The sequence below is a fragment of the Eulemur rufifrons genome, chromosome 2 (assembly GCF_041146395.1).
Source record: "Eulemur rufifrons isolate Redbay chromosome 2, OSU_ERuf_1, whole genome shotgun sequence".
Lineage (NCBI taxonomy): Eukaryota > Metazoa > Chordata > Mammalia > Primates > Lemuridae > Eulemur > Eulemur rufifrons.
In genome coordinates, this window is record NC_090984.1 from 15,810,223 (window position 1) to 15,829,013 (window position 18,791).

General features: G+C 57.6%; 1 protein-coding gene across 5 annotated transcripts in view; it reads right to left on the reverse strand.

Annotated features, from left to right (window-relative positions):
- KDM4B (lysine demethylase 4B) overlaps nt 1-18,791 on the reverse strand; it is a 132,981-nt gene that overhangs the window by 90,759 nt on the left and 23,431 nt on the right. For all 5 annotated transcript variants that reach the window (XM_069480074.1, XM_069480064.1, XM_069480081.1 and 2 more), the window contains exons 2-3: nt 12,011-12,102; nt 2,888-3,053 (exon numbers count right to left, since the gene is read on the reverse strand). In XM_069480074.1, the coding sequence (XP_069336175.1) occupies nt 2,888-3,028 (141 nt within the window). In that variant the 5' untranslated portion in view covers nt 3,029-3,053; nt 12,011-12,102. The remainder of the gene's footprint in view (nt 1-2,887; nt 3,054-12,010; nt 12,103-18,791) is intronic.

Sequence of the window (18,791 nt, forward strand, 5' to 3'; positions counted from 1 at the left end):
ACGGCGTCTGGCCTGCACACGCGTGAGCCACACTTTCCTTGGCACGTCGTGAGCAGGTGCTGACAGGCTGCGTGAACGAGGGCCACTTCCAGCTGGTCCCCAACCCAAAGCCTCTGGGGAAACCCCCTAGGAAGGGACCGCGGCCTAACACTCCAAAACCGCTGCCGTGACCGCGATCGGGAAGGAGGTTGCCAAGCAAAGAATGTTTAAATGACATCGCCTAAAGAACCTGGGAGTGTCCAACCCACACTTGGGGCCTTCTGGGCCTGGAGCAGCCCCTCGTGAGCCGCCGGGGGCTCCTGAGGGCAAGTCAGCCAAGGCCAGGATGAGCAGGCTACGTGTCCATGGCGAAGGAGACAGACACCACATGGGTGGCAAAGCTGGGGTGACCAGGGGCCTCTCCTGCCAACACACACCTGAGACGTAGCTGAGCACCCGCCCTCCCACCGGGACCCCACGCCGGCGCCCCCCAGCCCGGGTTCCTCTCACCCCAGTGGCCTTAGGAGACCCCGCTGGCCAGGATCCAGAGCGTGGGAGAAGGGGGTGCCACACACAGCGCGTCTCCAGCTCCTGGGTACCCGCGGGGCTGGGCCTGCAGCACTGGCCCCCACCCCAGCCCCATCCTGCCCTGCAGATTCGGGGGCGAGGGGATAACCAGATACAGCTTTGAGGACACCAGGAAACACCCCCCAACACACGCACATATGTGTACACTGGGAGATCGGGGCCAGGAAGACCAGGGTAAGGGGGACCCCCATGTCACTGGCAGGCACGTGCTCCTTCCCCACAATGCCTAGCTGCCCGAGAGCCATGGCCCCCACCTGGAAGACGCGGGGGTGCGAGGTGCACGAGCAGATGCTTCCCGGAGCCCATCTGTCCCCAGAGAGTGCAGTGCAAGGGGGCGCATGCCTGCATGTGCCACACGCGGGTGTCAACGTGACTCTGCGGCTGCCTCCCCCTCGGTGGCTCTCACATGCTCGCCCACGCACGCGCATCCGCGACCACACGGGATCCCCTCAGCCCAGCCCCCTTGGCGGGTTTCAGGACGTCAGTCACAGAGAAGGCGGCGCGTACACCACCAGCGCCGAGGGAAAGGAACACGCCAAACAACAGGCAGAGGGAAGACGTGCTCTGAAGCCACCTGCCTCGCAGAAGCACCGGTGCAAACGGGTTCCCGCCGACTCAAATAAATGAATGGGCCCGAAGCAGGACGTCAGAGCTCAAGGGGGACAGAGAGGGAGGAGCGAGGTGGAGGTGACGCTGTGGGACATAGCGATGGCTGCACCCAAGACCACAGCAGCAGGACGGGGAGTGCTGGACATGCTGGGGAGAAGAGGAAGGCGACAGAGAAGTGACAGGGAGGGCATCTGAGGGAGCCTCGGGAGGAGAGAACAGGACAGTCCAAGACACTATTTGCTCCAACACTCCTAACATGAGGGACAACCTGGACCCAGGGACAGAAAGGGCCATTGTACCCTGGGAGCAGTGGAGACAGGGCGGAGGCGGGGGACGAGGCTACGGAGACTCAGGGATGGGGGGTCCTGCCCCCAGCACAGGCACTGGGGAGGGGACGGGAGCCCGTCCTGGGAGGAAGAGTAACAGGTGTCAGAGCCCACCCTCAGACAGCCACCCACAGCCTGGCAGCCAAGAGAAAGCTCTTGAGAGGCAGGTGGCGGCACTGGGGCCATTTAAAGGGACAACCAAAGCTGGCACGGGGGCAGCTGCCGTGATTCCAGACCGGACACAGACGTGCGTTTCAACAAACCCACCAAAACCAGGCAGTGAGGCCAGGCTGGGGCGGAGGGCCCGGACGCCGCGGGCAAGTCCAGCCCACCTCCTGCACCTGTACAGTGTCCAAGCTAAGAATGTTGTCTTCATTTTTAAACGGTTGGGGAAAAAAACACAGAGTGACTATTTCAGGACCAGTGAACGCAATACAAGATTCACCCTCCAGGCCCACAAGTGGTTACTGGCACACCCTGCGTCCATTCGCACTGCGTGCAGCAGCCGGGCCGTGTGGCGCACTGAGCCAAAAGCACTCGCTGCCCGGCTCACGGCACGACACGGATCACCTGCCGGCCCAACTGAGGGACAGAGAACGAGGTCCCTGATGAAGTGAGAGTCAAACAAGCAGCAAGTGACTCAAAGAACCCAGGACACACAGATTTTTCACCTTCTGAACTGTGCCATGAGCGCCACGCAGGCAGCCTCCCGCCAACTCCAGAAAGCGCACACAGGGCCACCTCCAGGCACTGCTAAATGCGCACAGGAGCCGCGTGCCACTGTTTATATTTAGCCGCAACGTGGGGCATGTCTGTCTGTCTGTCCTCACACACATGCACAGGCAAACACACCTGCACAATGCTCTTGGAAAGAGACAAAAGAAACCAGGAACAGCGCTGCCTCCAAGGAGGGGGCTGGCAACGGGTCAGGACGGGGAGGGAACTCCTCACTCTCTACCTGCCCTGTTGGACCCCTGCCTGGCTTTGTCATCTCAGGAAACAAAAATTGCTCGACTAGAAATACAAAGACAAAACATAAAGCCGCCCCAGCACCAACTCTCCCAGGGAAGTTTTCCTGGACTCCCGACATCCCTCGGGTGAGATGCCCCGGGCGGGACGCACAGCAGCACGGCTCTGTGTCCCCACCCCAGCCCGCCGGCCCACGGAGCCGGGCCTGCGCTGGCCACTTCTCAACTCCAGGGCCTAGAACGGTGCCTGGCGCATCGTGAGAACTCCACAAAGACGTGCTGGAGTTCAGAGCGGTCCAACCAACAAATTAACACGTGCACGTGCGCCACCTTCGGGGACCGCGACAGCTGGGACCCGGGTGGTCCACAAGTGTGCCACAGGCTGATGGAGAGCAGTCAGTACGGGACGTCACCCACCTTGGCCAGGCCTGCCCGGTGGGCTCCCTGCGACTCTATGTAGGCCACATATTTGTTGAAGTCCTTAAATTCTTCCATGGTTGGGCGAAACGTCATGATTTTACAACTGGGGTTCTGGGCCCCGTGGTCCTCGGACCCCATGGCTGCAGCTGTGTAGGCGCCACACCTGTGGAGGGAAGACAAGAGAGGGTGAACAACCCGTGCCGCCACGCCGTCCCTCGGAGCCCCTCCTCCCTGGGAAGGCACTAAAAATACCACGGCCGCCGGGAGGACAAAGGCAGCCGGGCCCTGGAAGCCGAGCTGCGGCGAGAGAGAAACCTGCGCACGGCCTCATCGCCCTGCACTGAGCACAAAAGACCGCGATGACTTCAACTAATTAAAAGCAGAGGCGTCCTAGTTTTCAAAGCCAAGGCGATACTGGAAGCTAGTGCGCTAATTTTAAACCAGGGGCCCTCGGAAATAAAAGCTTTCCTTATCAGGGACTCATCTACGGTGGCTGGCATCGGCTTCAGATCAATGTATCAATGTAGCCACCGCGGAGCCAGATACACACAGGTGACGGTGCCTGCTGGGGTATCGGAGGCGAGCAAGGCCGTGTGAGTGGGCTCTTGCGAGCAGGAGGGTCCGCTACCAGGGGCAGGGCCCACCATGAGCACCTCTGGGGCACTCGGGGACTAGCCTGGCTACTGGCAGCGGAACCCAGGCTGGGGGCAGGAACCTCGAACAGAGAGGGCAAGGCAGCAGGACAGCCAGCGTGGCGCATGTCCCGCCATCAGAGATGCTCGGAGTCACCGCGGGTTATAAACAGGCTAGAGCAGCTCCCACCTCAACCAGGAAGACGCTTCTGCCACAGACTCTGGGAAAAGGTCCCCCTTGGCAGATTAAATTCTCCAAATGCAAGGTAGAAAGACTATAGCATCCCTCTAGGTTTTGGAAAAGATAAGAACCCAAGTGGACACACACCCAGAAATTTAGAAGAAATTAACAAAATCCACATCCCCACCCTACAACCCCAAAGTGATGTGGGGACAGAGAGAGCAAGCAGGAAGCCACCCCATGCTGGAAGTGGGTTCCACATTGCCAAGATGCAGCCCCCATTCCCCAAAGCGCTCCCCGCAGCAGGCACCAGAGGGCAGCACGCGCCCAGGAATGCGACGCGGGGTTTGGCTCCGGAAGCCCAGCTGGGCTCGCAGGCACCTCTGTCCAGGCGGTGGCAAAGCCTGGGGACGCCCCGCCTCCTCCCTGCAGCCCTCTGTCCATCCCAGCGGGGCTGGAGACAGGGCTGACGCAGGGGCAGCAGCTGAGCGTCCCTTATGGCCACCTCCGCTGACTGCCGGTAAGAGCTCTGTGCAGTGGGTCCTCGTGGCTCCAGCAGGGGAACAACCCCAAAGCCGGAGTCCACACACTGGGGATGGCGCGCGACCATGCCCTGGGGCAGGAGCAGAGGAGAGCACCCGGCAGACACGACAGCAACAGTGTTCAAGGGAAAGGCCTTATCGCAAACATCCCCCAGAGCAGCACCGGCAGGTCCCCGGCTGTGCCACTGGAGGCCACCACGCTGCCCCAGCACCAACCAACCAACCAGGTCCCTTCACGTGGTGACTCCTCAACTCAACTTACCGAGGAGGGCACAGAGGCCCATGGGGTAAAGTCGCGTGCCCAGGCCATGGGGCAGGCGGGCAGCTGGGGCTGGGAGCCCAGCCAGGCTCTGCTGGGACCCTTTCCCTGTGGCACCTGGGTGGTGGGCACCGGGCCCAGCCATGCCCATCAGCCTCATCCCTGGCTGGCTCATACGTGGCCTCCTCCTATCCCCTAGTGTCCACACACACTCCCAGGAGCCCCTCACGCCAAGCTCTGACCACCAGGCTGCCCAAGGCCCACCTGCCTCTGCGGTGGGTGGCCCAGTGCAGTGTGGATCCTGCGACATCCCAGCTTGGCTGGGAGGCCCGGGGGTGCCTCAGTGCCTCAGGCTCATTGTGTATAAAAAACAGGGGTCTCCCACTCCTCACAGGGTGGCGGGGGGGAGGGGGCGGGGGGCACCGGGAAGGTGCACGGCTGCCCCTGGCGGCTGGCAGCACACGCTGCAATGTCGGGTGATCAAATGCCCGGGGTAGCTCTCGAGCACAGAAACCCACAGGGCAGAGACGGGCCGTCCGTCTGGAAGGGGGGGAAGGGAGCAGCTTCCCGCAGGTGTGCGCTGGCAGGACACCCACGCACACCCACCACCGCCCTAAAGGCAGCTCAGGGGTCGACTGGGCACGGTTTGGTTTTTTTTTTTTTGCTGCCTTATTTATGCCTTTGGAAACAATGTTTTTTAGTAGGTAAGTTATAAAGAAGAAAATTAAAATGGTTCACAATCTCCAGCCTCCACACCCTTGACATACGCACACACCTAAGACTGTAAAAGGAATCTGACTGAAACTCAGCCCTGGAACCCGGGGACAGGGACACAGGACCACGCTGCACCCCCACGAGGGAGCTCGAGGAGCTGCCCAGGCAGAGGGACAGGCTCCAGACAGTGCCACGCCGCAGGGGGCTCCACGCACCACAACAGACAAACAGCCCAGCTAGGAGCCAGGCCCTGGGCTTGAGGACACCTGTGTCCAAAGCAGACAGACAGATGGCCAGTGAGCAGGTGACAGGTGCTCCATGTCACCTGGCATCAGCACATGCACGTCAGAACCACAGTGAGGTACACCTTGCCCCGCCAGGACACCAGCGTCAGGATGGTGACAGGTGGCATGGGCATGGGCATGGGCATGGGGAGATTGGAGCCTCCTGCACTACCGCTGGGAGGCAAGGGGCCCTGAGCACAGCCCGGCAGTCCCCAACACGTGAGACACAGTCACCCGTGACCCAGCAGTGCCGCTCCTGGGTACGTGCCCAAGAGAAACAAAAACATCTGTCCACGCAACAACTGGCACACCCACGTCTGTGGCAGCAGGACTCAACAGCCAAAGGCGGAAGCAACTCGATGTCCATCAGCCAACGAACGATCCACACGCCTGGCCCAGCCACACGCTGGAATGTCACCCAGCAGAGACAAGGAAGCAGGCTCCGACACAGGCTACAGCGGGGATGGACTTGAGGACGTCGTGCTCAGTGAGGGACGCCAGACCCAGCCGGGGCCGCACCGAGGCGAAGGGGCTTCTCTGTGGGGAAATGACAATGTGCTAAACTGACTGTGGCGATGGCCGCCCAACTCCGTGAACACACGTACTAAAACCATGGAACTGGACACTGAATCGGCGAACTGCAGGGGGTGAATTATACCCCAATAACGCTGTGACCAAAAATTAAAAAAAAAAAAGAAAGAGAAAGAGAGGGAGGGAGGGAGGCAAGGGGAGAGGGAAAAAGGAATGAATGAAGTTCTCCTGCACTGGTAACATAAGGAAAGGAGGCTCTTCTCAACTAAGAGAGACACAGGAGCGGCCACCAGCCGTGCAAAGAGAAAGCGTCCTAAAGACATGCGGGGGACAAGTGGGGAAGTGTGGAAAGGGGCCCGTGTCAGACCCACTATGGCAGGACGGTTAGTTTCCATGGTTACCGTGACATGGTCCCTCTTAGGACATTGCTGAGTGACTGAGGGCTGAGGTGCCAGCCCCACAGTGCTCATGGTGCACACCGAGTAGCTTTGGCAGAAAACACACGTGTGTAAACTGAGCGAAAGCAAGCGTGACAAACGCCAACCTCGGCTGGCCTCTGCCCGCCTGGCACTTCCGCACCTGCCCGGCCAGGCACAGCCTTCAGTGAAGACCCTCCCTCCCCGTCTGCTGAGCGCAGGGCCCGGCCGCCACACCTGCTGTCCCCACCTTGACATTCATAAACATTTTAGAACAAGGGGCCCCATGGCTTCATTCTGTACAGGGTCCCTCCACACGGGACGGAGAGGAGCCCAGAGACCAGGGCAGAGGGAGGGAGGGCAGCAGGGTGGGTGGGGGCAGAGCCAACAGACTTGCTGACAGGGAGAGGGCCAAGGGTGACCTGGGGTCCTGTCCTGAGCAGCAGCAGCCAGAGGCAGGGCAGCCCACCACCCAAGAGGCAGGGCAGAGAGGTGGGGTGGGGGCGGTGCAGGAGAGGGTCGGTGTGGATGAGAGTGTGGGTAGAACGATACCTCCCCAAAGACAGCCATGTCCTGACCCCCGAGAACCCAAATCTGTTCCCCTACATGGCAAAAGGGGCTCTGCAGATACGATAAAGGACCTGGAGACAGGTCCCCTCGGGACCCTGCCCCTTCCTGCCCGGCCCTGGGGGCGTCTCTCCCTTGGCTCCCCTGCCCACACCCACCTCCACCTGCCATGCTGGTCCCTGCCCCAGGTGACGCCCCACACGCCCCTGTGAGTCCCGGCTGCCACAGCCCCGTGCTACTACCTCAGCTTGGTTCTGTGGCCAAAGCAGAGTGCCCAGCAGGAACCAGTGACAGCAGTGGGCGGCTGGGAAGGGCAGCAATCTCGGAGGAGAACGCCCCTCAGCCCGGCCCCAGGCGTGTCACTGTGTCCCAGAGCAGCTCCAAGAGGCAGCGGGATTCCCTTGTCTCTGGTCCAAGCTGCATAAAGGGCCTCGTGCAGGAGAGAGAAGAGCTCGGCGCCAGAACGTTCTCTGCATCACTCTACTCCAGCCGTAACCAGCACCAACTGTGTGCCAGGTTCTCCACGATCCCCGAACTCACAAAACCCACAGACTGGGGACATTCACAAGTGGCCACCTGCTGCCCAACTGCCAGCCGCCTGAGGCCAGTGTCAGGAAACCTCTGCCAGCCTGCCCTGCAGCCCGGGTGCCAGGCCAAGCACCTCACCCTCTGTGGCTGCCCGGCCCGGCACTTGTCTAGCTTGCACGGCTGATCTCCCCAACAGCAGGACGGGGCTGGGAGCAGGGGGCTCAGGGAGACACCAGGGGCAGGAGCAGCCTCGGAGGACACCAGGCCCCACGGCAGTTCCGCGACAGGCTTGATCAGGCCGGACCCTGTGAAACCGGCTGGATCAGCACAGCCACAAGGGCGGGAGGCAGGCATACAGGAGGCCAAGGTCGAACAATCAACTTAGAAATGCAAGTTCAAGGCTGGGCGAGGTGGCACAAGCCTGTAATCCCAGCACTTCAGGAGGCTGAGGTGAGAGGATTGGCCCAGCAGTTGGAGGCTGCAGTGAGCTGTGATGATGGCGCTGCACCCCAGCCTGGGTGACAGAGCGAGACTCTATTAAAAAACCAAAAAAAAAAAAAAAAAAAAAAAAAGCAATACCAATTCAAGAGAGGAAGGTGAGCTTGGCCAGATGGGGGCTCACCTGGCACCAAAGGGCCGAGGCTGGAGGGGCGGCTGTGAGCTGACGACTGGCCTAATTCGAGAAACGCAGAACGAGGAGCCTCCTGGAAGCCTGTGCACGGTTCGCTAGCACTGCTGTAGCAAGTGACACAAACTCAGAGGCTCAAACACCATAAATTTATCATTCTCCTATCGCCCTGGAGATCGGAAATCCAGCATGGACCTCACTCACGTGGGTTCCTGCTGGAGGTTCCCGCCTTTCCCAGCACCTAGTGGCCGCCCGAGTCCCTCGGCTCGGGGCCCTTCCTCCCCTCCAGAGCCAGCAGTGCAGCGTCTTCCAGTCTCTCTGCCCCCGACCCTCCTGCCTGCTCGTGGGAGGGCCCTGTGCTGTCACTGGGCCCCCGGGTCATCCAGGGTGACCTCCCTTCTCAAGGTCCTTAACTCAATCCATCTGCAGAGTCCCTTCTGCTATGCGAGGTAACAGATGCAGTTTCAGGGATAAGGATACGGACATCTCTGGCCCCATGATTCAGTCCACCACAACTGCCACGTAAAAAACGTACCATGCAGAGACATGTAATGGTCGCCACATCCCTCCGCCCCTCCCAACCCGGCGCTGCTGCTGCCCAGGGAGTCTCAGGCAAGATGCGTGAGTCTGTCCGTTCGGACAAAAGCAGTTTCCAGAAAATCGGAAACCCGAGTAAGCTATACCAAGCCCCTCTCCCCCAACGAAAACAGACATGGGCAGGGCTCCAGGTCACAGAGCGCCCCGGAGAGCTGCCTTTCCTGGTCACAGGCTGACTCATGGGGACAGCAAGCAGCCTGAGCGAGGCTGGCAGAGCGGGCGCCAGCACTGGCTCCCCCACTGTCCGCGGCCTGCCCCTTGATGTGGCGCCACTGTTCCTGCAGGCTGGACTCCGACCAGCGGATGTCCAGGGGAGAGGTTTACACCTTGTCACTTCCCTGGACACTCAGGCCAGGGCGTCGGGACAAGCAAGCGTGGAGGCCTCAGATGGAGCCACGAGGTGTGAAGCACAAGTGTGGGGAATGACGGTCCTCAGGGGGAGGTCCTGCCGCCTGTGCCCTCCGTCCACCAGAGCTGGCGCGAGGACGGGCAGGCACGACACCTGGAGCTCCCTGGGGCAGGGCCCAGCCCCATCACTGATCCCCAGGAGACCATGACGAGGGCCACACCCTCGGAAGGTGACATCCAACTAACAGTCCTGGCCTGCGGGAGCCTCTCCTACACTGAGTGAATACACCACACAAAACAAAACCCCATATGCTCCAAGTCACCGCCTCCAAGCGACCCCACTGCCCATGTGCACAAGCAGGGGCTGCCCAGGTCCAACGCTGTCCTTCCACCCACGCACCCCAAACTGCCAGAGAGAAAATGAGTGAACCGTCACGTGTCCCCGGCTTGGGGGCTCCGTGGAAAGCAGACAGAGACAAATAAAAGATGTTCATCAAGTCTCTTAACTTATTCGAGGACGGGTATGGTGGCTCACGCCTACAATCCCAGCGCTTTGGGAGGCTGAGCAGGGAGGATCTCTTGAAGCCAAGTTCAAGACCAACCTAGGCAACATGGCGAGACCCTGTGTCTATAAAAAATTAAGGCCAGGCACAGTGGCTCACGCCTGTAATCCTAGCACTCTGGGAGGCCGAGGCGGGTGGATCACTCGAGGTCAGGAGTTTGAGACCAGCCTGAGCAAGAGTGAGACCCCATCTCTACTAAAAATACAAAGAAATTATCTGGCCAACTAAAATATATATAGAAAAAATTAGCCAGGCATGGTAGCACATGCGTGTAGTCCCAGCTACTCGGGAGGCTGAGGCAGGAGGATTGCTTGAGCCCAGGAGTTTGAGGTTGCTGTGAGCTAGGCTGATGCCATGGCACTCACTCTAGCCCAGACAACAAAGTGAGACTCTGTCTCAAAAAAAATAAATAGGCCGGGCGCGGTGGCTCACGCCTGTAATCCTAGCACTCTGGGAGGCCGAGGCGGGTGGATCGCTCGAGGTCAGGAGTTCGAGACCAGCCTGAGCAAGAGCAAGACCCCGTCTCTACTAAAAATAGAAAGAAATTATATGGACAACTAAAAATCTATATAGAAAAAATTAGCCAGGCATAGTGGCGCATGCCTGTAGTCCCAGCTACTCGGGAGGCTGAGGCAGTAGGATCGCTTAAGCCCAGGAGTCTGAGGTTGCTGTGAGCTAAAGCTGACGCCACGGCACTCACTCTAGCCTGGGCAACAAAGTGAGACTCTGTCTCAACAAAAAAATAAATAAATAAATAAATAAAATAAAATAAAAATAAAAAATTAGCGAGGCATGGTGCACACCTGTAGTCCCAGCTACTCAGGAGGCTGAGGCAGGAGGATCACTTGAGCCCAGGAGTTGGAGGCTGCAGTGAGCTGTGATGACACCACTGCATTCCAGCCCAGGTGACAGAGTAAGACTCTGTTTTCAAAAAATTAAATTACATTAAACAAAATAAAACAAAACGAAATGGTTTTATCAAGGGAGACGGTAATTAATGATGACGTCAGCATCCTTGCGAGGGGTTGTTAAGCCGACGCACAGAGCAAGCTACTCGCCCGGTACGTGGTGCGCAGGTTTTGGTGCCAAGGAACAGGCGAGTTAGAGAACTGCCTGTCGTGTGAAGCGGCACAGGATTTAAGGGTAAAAGCAGCATGCGAGGAGGCACAGCGAGAACCGATGGTTTCCAAACCAAGTCAGTGAGGGCCTCGTCCACCCTGAACAGCCAGGACAGGCACCCTTCTCTCTGCACGGGACCAGAGAGGAAATGTTTTCCGATTTGCGGGTCACACACTGTCACAACTATCCGATTCCCCCACTGTGAGGAGAGAGCAGCTATACACAACATATAAAGGGACGTGGCCATGTGCCAATAAACCTCAGCTATAGAAACAGGCAGTGAGTGAGATTTGGTCCGTGGGCCACACTTTGCCGCCCCTGCCCCAGATGCCCGAAGCCTGTTCCTTTGCCACATCCCTTCCAGAAGGAAGCTGGGCCCCACCACCCTCCCCGAGTGCCTGAGTCACACAGACCAGAAAAGGCACCGTGTCTGGCACAAGGGCCCCAGTTCCAGCCCAGCCTCGGCCTTAGCTCACTACGGGCCGTTGCACGGGCACCTTCATCGCTCCAGCCCAGGGGAGCATCACAGCGACACAGAGCCCAAGAGCAGCCCTGACGGTGAGGTAGCATTTCCTTAGTGGCCTGGGGCCAACGGGGACAGCCACCAAGGACTCACCACAAGGAGCCCAGGAGGTGCCACACCTGACACCGTCCCACCTGTCGTGGCTGGGCCCCTGTGGACGTGAGCCAATGTGATGACACTGTTCCCTCTCGTCTCAGGAATGGTCTCCTCGGGCCACCATCAGAGGCCACCTCTTTAAAACCCACTGTCCCGGCTTTATTAGGAAAGCACAGCAGACGGGACTGAAGCCCGGAGCAGCTGGGCAGAGAATTCCTCCAACAGCACTTACATGGAGTCTCCCGTTTTTAGGGACCCCCATTGTAACTTGTCCCCACTTCCTCCATGGTGGCAGTTGGGGGATATGCCCACAAGAGGCGTCCCCCGGCCGATGCCCACAGTATGGACGAGGAAGCGTCCCCGAGAGCGAGATGTGAGCACAGAGCACGCAGACCTAGCACAGAACCATCCAGAAGAACCTCCCCACCTGTGGGTATAGTCCACAGACAACCCGACCCTGGATGTCCAGGAATTCAGAAGCAGGAGGGGCACCACCTCCTCTGCGCGTGCGGGTCTGACGGCCGCCCCGGGAGGAGGCTGCGGCCTGCGGTGCCCGGCCTTGCGCAGCCACTGGGCCGTCACGCGCACTCACTTCCTTCAACGTTCCCGGCTGTGTCCCAATAGCTGGGGTCGCTCCAGTAACTGCTGGGATTTCTGTCGGCACCTCCGAAATGGTGACGGCTCCTAAAATGTGCAAATAAAAGCAAGATTAACAAGTTTTAATTCTAAAGCAGACTCTTACCCACTGTGGAGCCCAAGGACACTTGCCCCTATTCGGATTTTTCCATGTCCTTATCGATTGTCAAGGACATGAAAACCCGTAACCCTGCACTTTACCCATTAAAGTCTTCCAGAGACGGCCCATTTTAAGCTCAGCCCCTAAAAGCCGGCAGCTGAGGCAGTGAGAGTCTCCACGAACAATCAAGTTAAACCAAAGAAGCTTCTGGAAGCCTTAAGGCACAGACAGCTACAGAGACCTTTTCACGCTTTGCCCCTGCAAGGAGAAGAGTGCATGGAAGGTGCAGCCTCGTTCCACACCCCCGGGGGTGTCAGGGCAGAGACACTCAGGCGCCTGCCGCACAGACGCGGGACAAACCTGCAAGCTTTGGCGGGGGCACCGATGCCTTTCACCATCCGACGCCCAAGGCTCCCGGGACACCCAGGTGTGTGGGCCCTGCGGTGTCTGAGCCCCGACTCGGGCCAGCCCCTGGCTCAGGTTGCCTCGAGCTTCAGAAGCGACTCCAGCGTCCCCTCAGTGGGTCTGACCCCCTGGACCCTGGCTCTGTTGCACACTTTCTACGATTCACCAGCAGTTTTAAATAACACAGGTTTCATAAATATCTTCACAACATGCAATGTACTCTGACATTTTCTTATTTTAATGTGGTTCTTTTTTTTTTTTTTTTTTTTGAGACAGAGTCTCACTTTGTTGCCCAGGCTAGAGTGAGTGCCGTGGCGTCAGCCTAGCTCACAGCAACCTCAAACTCCTGAGCTCAAGGGATCCTCCTGTCTCAGCCTCCCGAGTAGCTGGGACTACAGGCATGCACCACCATGCCCGGCTAATTTTTTCTATATATATTTTTAGCTGTCCATATAATTTCTTTCTATTTTTAGTAGAGATGGGGTCTCGCTCTTGCTCAGGCTGGTCTCGAACTCCTGAGCTCAAACGATCCGCCCACCTCGGCCTCCCAGAGTGCTAGGATTACAGGCGTGAGCCACCGCGCCCGGCCATTTTAATGTGGTTCTTAAAATTACTTGGCATGATCCATTCAACTGATTTTCCTTTTTTTTCTTGAGACAGAGTTTCACTCTGTCCCCTGGGCTGGAGTGCAGTGGCGTCATCATACCTCACAGCAGCCTCCAACTCCTCCTGTCTCAGCCTCCTGAGTAGCTGGGACTACAGGCGTGCGCCACCACATCCAGCTAATTCTTCTACTTTTTGTAGAGATGGGGTCTCACTCTTTCTCAGCCTGGTCTCAAACGCCTGACCTCGAACAATCCTCCCACCTTGGCCTCCCAGAGTGCTAGCCCGAGCACACGCCTCCGTCTACCCTGACCCCTACCCACCACGGATGAGAGGTCGGGCTGGCCCCCCACTACTCCCTCAGAGGCAGGGGCCCCCCAGGCCAGCCAGCGACCACTCTGGAGGCTCTGGGACCCTGAGGCCTGGCCTCAGACCTAGCCACAGGCTCCCCGACAGGCACTAGGCCGGGCGTCCAGGGGCGAGGGGTCAGAGGGCACAGGCAGCCCCCCACTTCATGAAGTGCCCAGATGGACAGGGGGGAAAGAGTGACTTTACAGTGGCAAACCTGACCCATGCGCGTGTAGCCAGGTGGTCAAAGCAAGCCTCGGTGGCGGTGTGTACCCCTGACCCTGACAGGAGGCGACAGGGAGGACCCACCTCCCACACCTCCTCCCACACCCAGCACCCCTCTAACCACTAGAGCAGCACAGACGAACCCAGCTGGGGGGTGTCCTGCCATCTCCCCAGGCCTGCCCAGGGCATCTGAGACCCGGCAGCGCCCAGGGCAGCCTGAGGACACCGGACTGCGAATGCTACGGGGACTCCTGGCTGGAAAAACAGAGGAAACCTGAATAAGGCGTGGACTTTAACTCACTCGTTAACTGTGACAAATGGACCCCACTGAGGTAAGATGGTAATGATAAAGAAATGGGGGAAGAAGGCCAGGCGCGGTGGGGGCGCGGTGGCTCACGCCTGTAATCCCAGCACTTGGGAGCCCGAGGCGGGTGGATCATTTGAGCTCAGGAGTTCTAGACCAGCCTGAGCAAGAGCGAGACCCCGTCTCTACTAAAAACAGAAAGAAATTATTTGGCCAACTAAAAATATATAGAAAAAATTAGCCGGGTATGGTGGCGCATGCCTGTAGTCCCAGCTACTCGGGAGGCTGAGGCAGAAGGATCGCTTGAGCCCAGGAGTTGGAGGTTGCTGTGAGCTAGGCTGACCCCACGCACTCTAGCCCGGGCAACAGAGCGAGACTCTGTCTTAAAAAAAAAAAAAAAGAAAGAAAGAAAAGAAATGGGGGAAGCAGCAGATACAGGAACTCTCTGTACTACCTGTCCAATGTCTCTGTAAATCTAAAACTGTTCCAAAAATAAAGTCTATTAATTTAAAAAAAAGGGCCGAGGTAGGCTGGGCGTGACTGTGTCCCGCCACGGGCCCGGCCTGCTGGCCTCGCTGTGGATTCTGGGCAAATCTGGGGCACTAGGAGCAGACCTGGCAAGGGGGGGTCTGGCTGCAGCGAGATCAGAGGCTGCGGTGACAGCCCCAGGCACCGACACCAGCGCCCCTGAGAGGGCACAGCCGACGATGACGTAACAGCCACCACGCCACACGCGCAGATCCCGAGCGCACGGACGCCGACGGAGCAGCAGGCACCACGGCTGGCCGGCTGGCCCCTCTGCCAAGGGCCGGGACAGACAAGCAGCAGGGATCAGGCTACACCACAGCACCGGCACCAGGGACTCCAAATGGAGCTGGTCCCGGCCACCGGACCCCCCACTAGCCCAGGCTGGGCCCCCACCAGACCACACGGCCCACCTCCTGCCGGGCTGGGCACAGGTCAAAGAGGAGGGTTAACTGGGCATTCTCTAGGCCCCTCAGCCGGACGCTCACTATGCGGCCTAACCCGGGATGGCTCCGTGCCCAGCCCTGCCTACACCTCCCCTGGCCACCAGCCCAAAGTGGCCCTCAACAGGGACAGGTCATTTCCTGCCTCCCACCCAAGCCTTGGCCCACCAGGAAGGTCCTCCCTGCTGCAAGGGACCCCGTGTACCCCCATAGGTGGGGGAGGCCACCCAAAGCCTCAGGCAGGCTCACAATTTGAACACTCCATGGCCCAATCAGCTTGGACTCACGGGCTTTTGAAAACAGACAGAGAAATGAACAAAGACGTGCACGTACAGGAAATGCTCGGCAGAAGATGGGACGCACAGAAAGGACACGGGAAGGACGGCCCGATGGCCAAGGAAAGGACAGTGCTACAGCAAAGTCAGAGATTGCAGTACTGGATTATAATCCATGAACAAATATACACGAGCCCCTACTGATACGAAAGTTTGCATGTAATCCATAAGCGGGGGAAAGGGGACAGTTCTCCACAGAAGAATTCTAATTAGTAAGTGTGGAAGGAATGAGGGTCACACGACATCACCGTCGGGACACCACGGAAATAATCACTGCAGGCAGGACCCACAGGCAGATGGGGAAATCAACAGGCAGAAGTTTGAAGCACAGGTGTCTGCGTGGTCTCACAGACCCAAAGAGAAAAGGAGCAACTTTACAGCAGGGAGACCTGACAGTGTCTCAGCTAGGCGACCGCCACCAGCATCACCAGCGAGCATCACCAGCGATGAGACGCAGCGGTGTCAAGGTGGCTCCGGACACGCTCACTACCGCCCCTGCAGCACCCTTCCAGAAAACACCCAGAATCCCAGTCCAATCACGAGAAAACACAGACGGCGCCAAGTGAAGTTCACTCTACAACATATTAAATACCTGACCAGGACTCTACGCAAGTGCCAAGGTCATGAAAGACAAGGAAAGACTGAGCGTCTGGCACAGCCCAGAGGAGCCTGAGACTAAATGCCACGTGGGATCCCGGGTACGGTCCTAGACCAAGAAGGGGACATTAGCGGGACAAGTGGTGGAATCCTAATGAAATCTACCGTTTAGTAAATGGCATCGCATCACGTAATTCGCTAATTTGGAGCATTCTTCTCTGGTTACGTAAGATGCTAACATCAGGGAAGCTGAATGAAAGGTACGTGGAACACTCTGTTCTGTCTTTGGAACAGTTCAGTAAATCTAAAATTATTGTAAAATAAAACATTAAGGAAAAAAAAAACCAACCACGACCTGGACCTCTGTCCTCTGAAGCTCACAGCATAGCAGGTGTCAGTGGCAAGAGGAGAGTCCGGCTGTAAAAAGATCCAAACCCAACAGAAGGCAAGTGGACACCACGCCACAATCCATTTCAAGGATATATTAAAGACCAAACCTACAAAACACGAGTTTCAGATCCTTCCTGTTTGAAACAACTGAAAAACTGACATTTTTCATCTACCTTTGTTTGCATCCTGAGGAAAGAGTCTCTGATTTGCACGTATTTCTCCAAATCTTCCATATCGTTACTGATAAAAAAAAATCCAACTGAGGACATTGTGACAGCTCAGTCAGGGAAGCAGGGGACAGGCAGAGTTTGCTGGATCCCAACACAAAGGCTCTAGTCTCATCAGCTAATTTTGGTTCTTACATGGAAAATGTAAGAACCGCATTTTTCCTTAATGTCCACACCAAAGACTAGCTATGAAATAGCTCAGGGTGACGAGCCCACAGTAATCGAGACAGTGTGATGCCGGGTAAGGACAGACACACAGATTGGTGGGAGAGGGTTGTTAGTCCAGAAATAAACCCACACATTTAAAGCCAGCTGATTTTCTAAAAGAATGCCAAGACCACTCGATGGGGAAAGAATAGTTTTTTCAACAAATGGTGCTGGGACAACTGGATATCGACATGCACAAGAATGAAGGTGGACCCCTACCTCACACCATATATTAAAAAGAATTCAAAACAGACTACAGACCTAAATTTAAATGCAAAACTACAAAACTCTTAGAAGATGACACAGGAATAAATCTTCATGACCTTGGATTAGGCACAGTTCCTGGAAACAACTACAAAAGTGCGTGGGACAAAAGAAAAACTAGATAAATAGGACGTTGTGTTTCAAAGGGTCCCAGCAAGAGAGTGAAGAGACAGGAGAGAATATCTGCCAATCATATATTTGGGAAGGTTCGAGTATCCAGGATATACCAACAGCTTTTACAACACAGCAACAACAACAAAACAACCCAGTAGAAAAACAGGCAAAGGATTCAGGCAGACACTTCTCCAAAGAGGACACACGGAAGGCCAGTGATTACACAAAAAGATGCTCAACATCACAGCAACGGAGTGAGAGGAAGACAAGCCGCCACCACCACACAGAGAGCATCCAGCACCTTCTGGACTCTGCCCCTGAGCCAGGAGAGCATGGCGAAGAGCTGCCGTTCAGCACCCCAGTCCCAAGAGGGCTCTGCCTCCTTCCTCGACCCCATTACGAGGTTCTAAGACAGCCCAGTGCAGTGAGGTCACAGGACCACCGAGAAAGCCAAACACCTCTGCCCAGTTATCCACCTGGAGAAAGGTGCAGAGTCCCAGTGCCAGGCTCCTCCTGTCTCGGGGGTCTGGGCGGCAGAAGGCTGCCAGCACCTCTGCACACAGCCACAGGGTGGGCTGCACAGACAGACACACTTTCGAGCACTGGGACCAGGAGCAGGAGGCCTCACACCGGGTCCCAGGTACAGACGGGACACGTGGAAGCTGTGTGCCACGCTCTGGGGGACAGCCCAGCATGCTCCGCATGCTGAAAAGGATGCTCCATGGGCATCTCTGGTGGGGTGACCTCTTCCAGGGGCCCAGGAGCCTCACGATTGGGCGAGAGGAAGGTTCCCCTGCACCTCCGCTCCTGCACCAGCCCTGGCATACACCCTGTGCCGAGGGTGAGGGTGACCAACTGGTCCCAGTTTGCCGTGACACTCCTGGTTTCAGCACCAAAGTCCCACGTTTCTTCTACACATGCAGCCTCTGAGGTCCGGCTGCTTGTGATAATTTTGAAGGTGTCTTCCAGAAGGGGTCAGGGGTGGCATCTGTCCATCACCTGGGGCCACTACCCACCTGCAACCACTGAAGATATGATGGCCCTGCTGATGGACAGTGTTAGCAAAGGAGGCAGTCTCAGGACAAACAATGGCCCTCTCCAAGGGTGGCCAGGGCTAGCAAATAGAAGTACAGGATGCTGGCAAAATCCGATTTCGGAGCGAGGGCGAGTCATTGTTTGGTGGGGGTTTGTTCAAACACGGCCTTTCCTCTGGAAACCATCCCGCCTTCCCGCCCTCCCTCACCCCGCGCACAGCCCCTGTGCGGTGACTATGAGGAGGCCGGCTGTCCCAGCTCTGACCAGGGGTCTCCTCTTGGACTCCCCATGGGCATGGAGCACGGGTGCGTCTTACAGCCTAAGGTGTCTTCAAGTGGCTGAAATTTAGGATGTAGAACGTATACATCTACACCCCTGGTCGACACAACCAGAACAGTCTCCCGACGTTGCCAAGCATGCCCCAGGGACAGCGCCACCCACTGCAAGCCCTGCTCCAACAAGCTGCCGGGCTGGGCCGCACCTGCACCACGTGGGCTGGTGATGGCTCACGTCGGAAGTGCAGGCACAGACGGACCTGCCAACATGCAGTGAGGGCTGGGAAGGGCCAGGGACCCAGTGGGGCAAGCAGTGAGGACAAGCCCACTGTGGACCCCG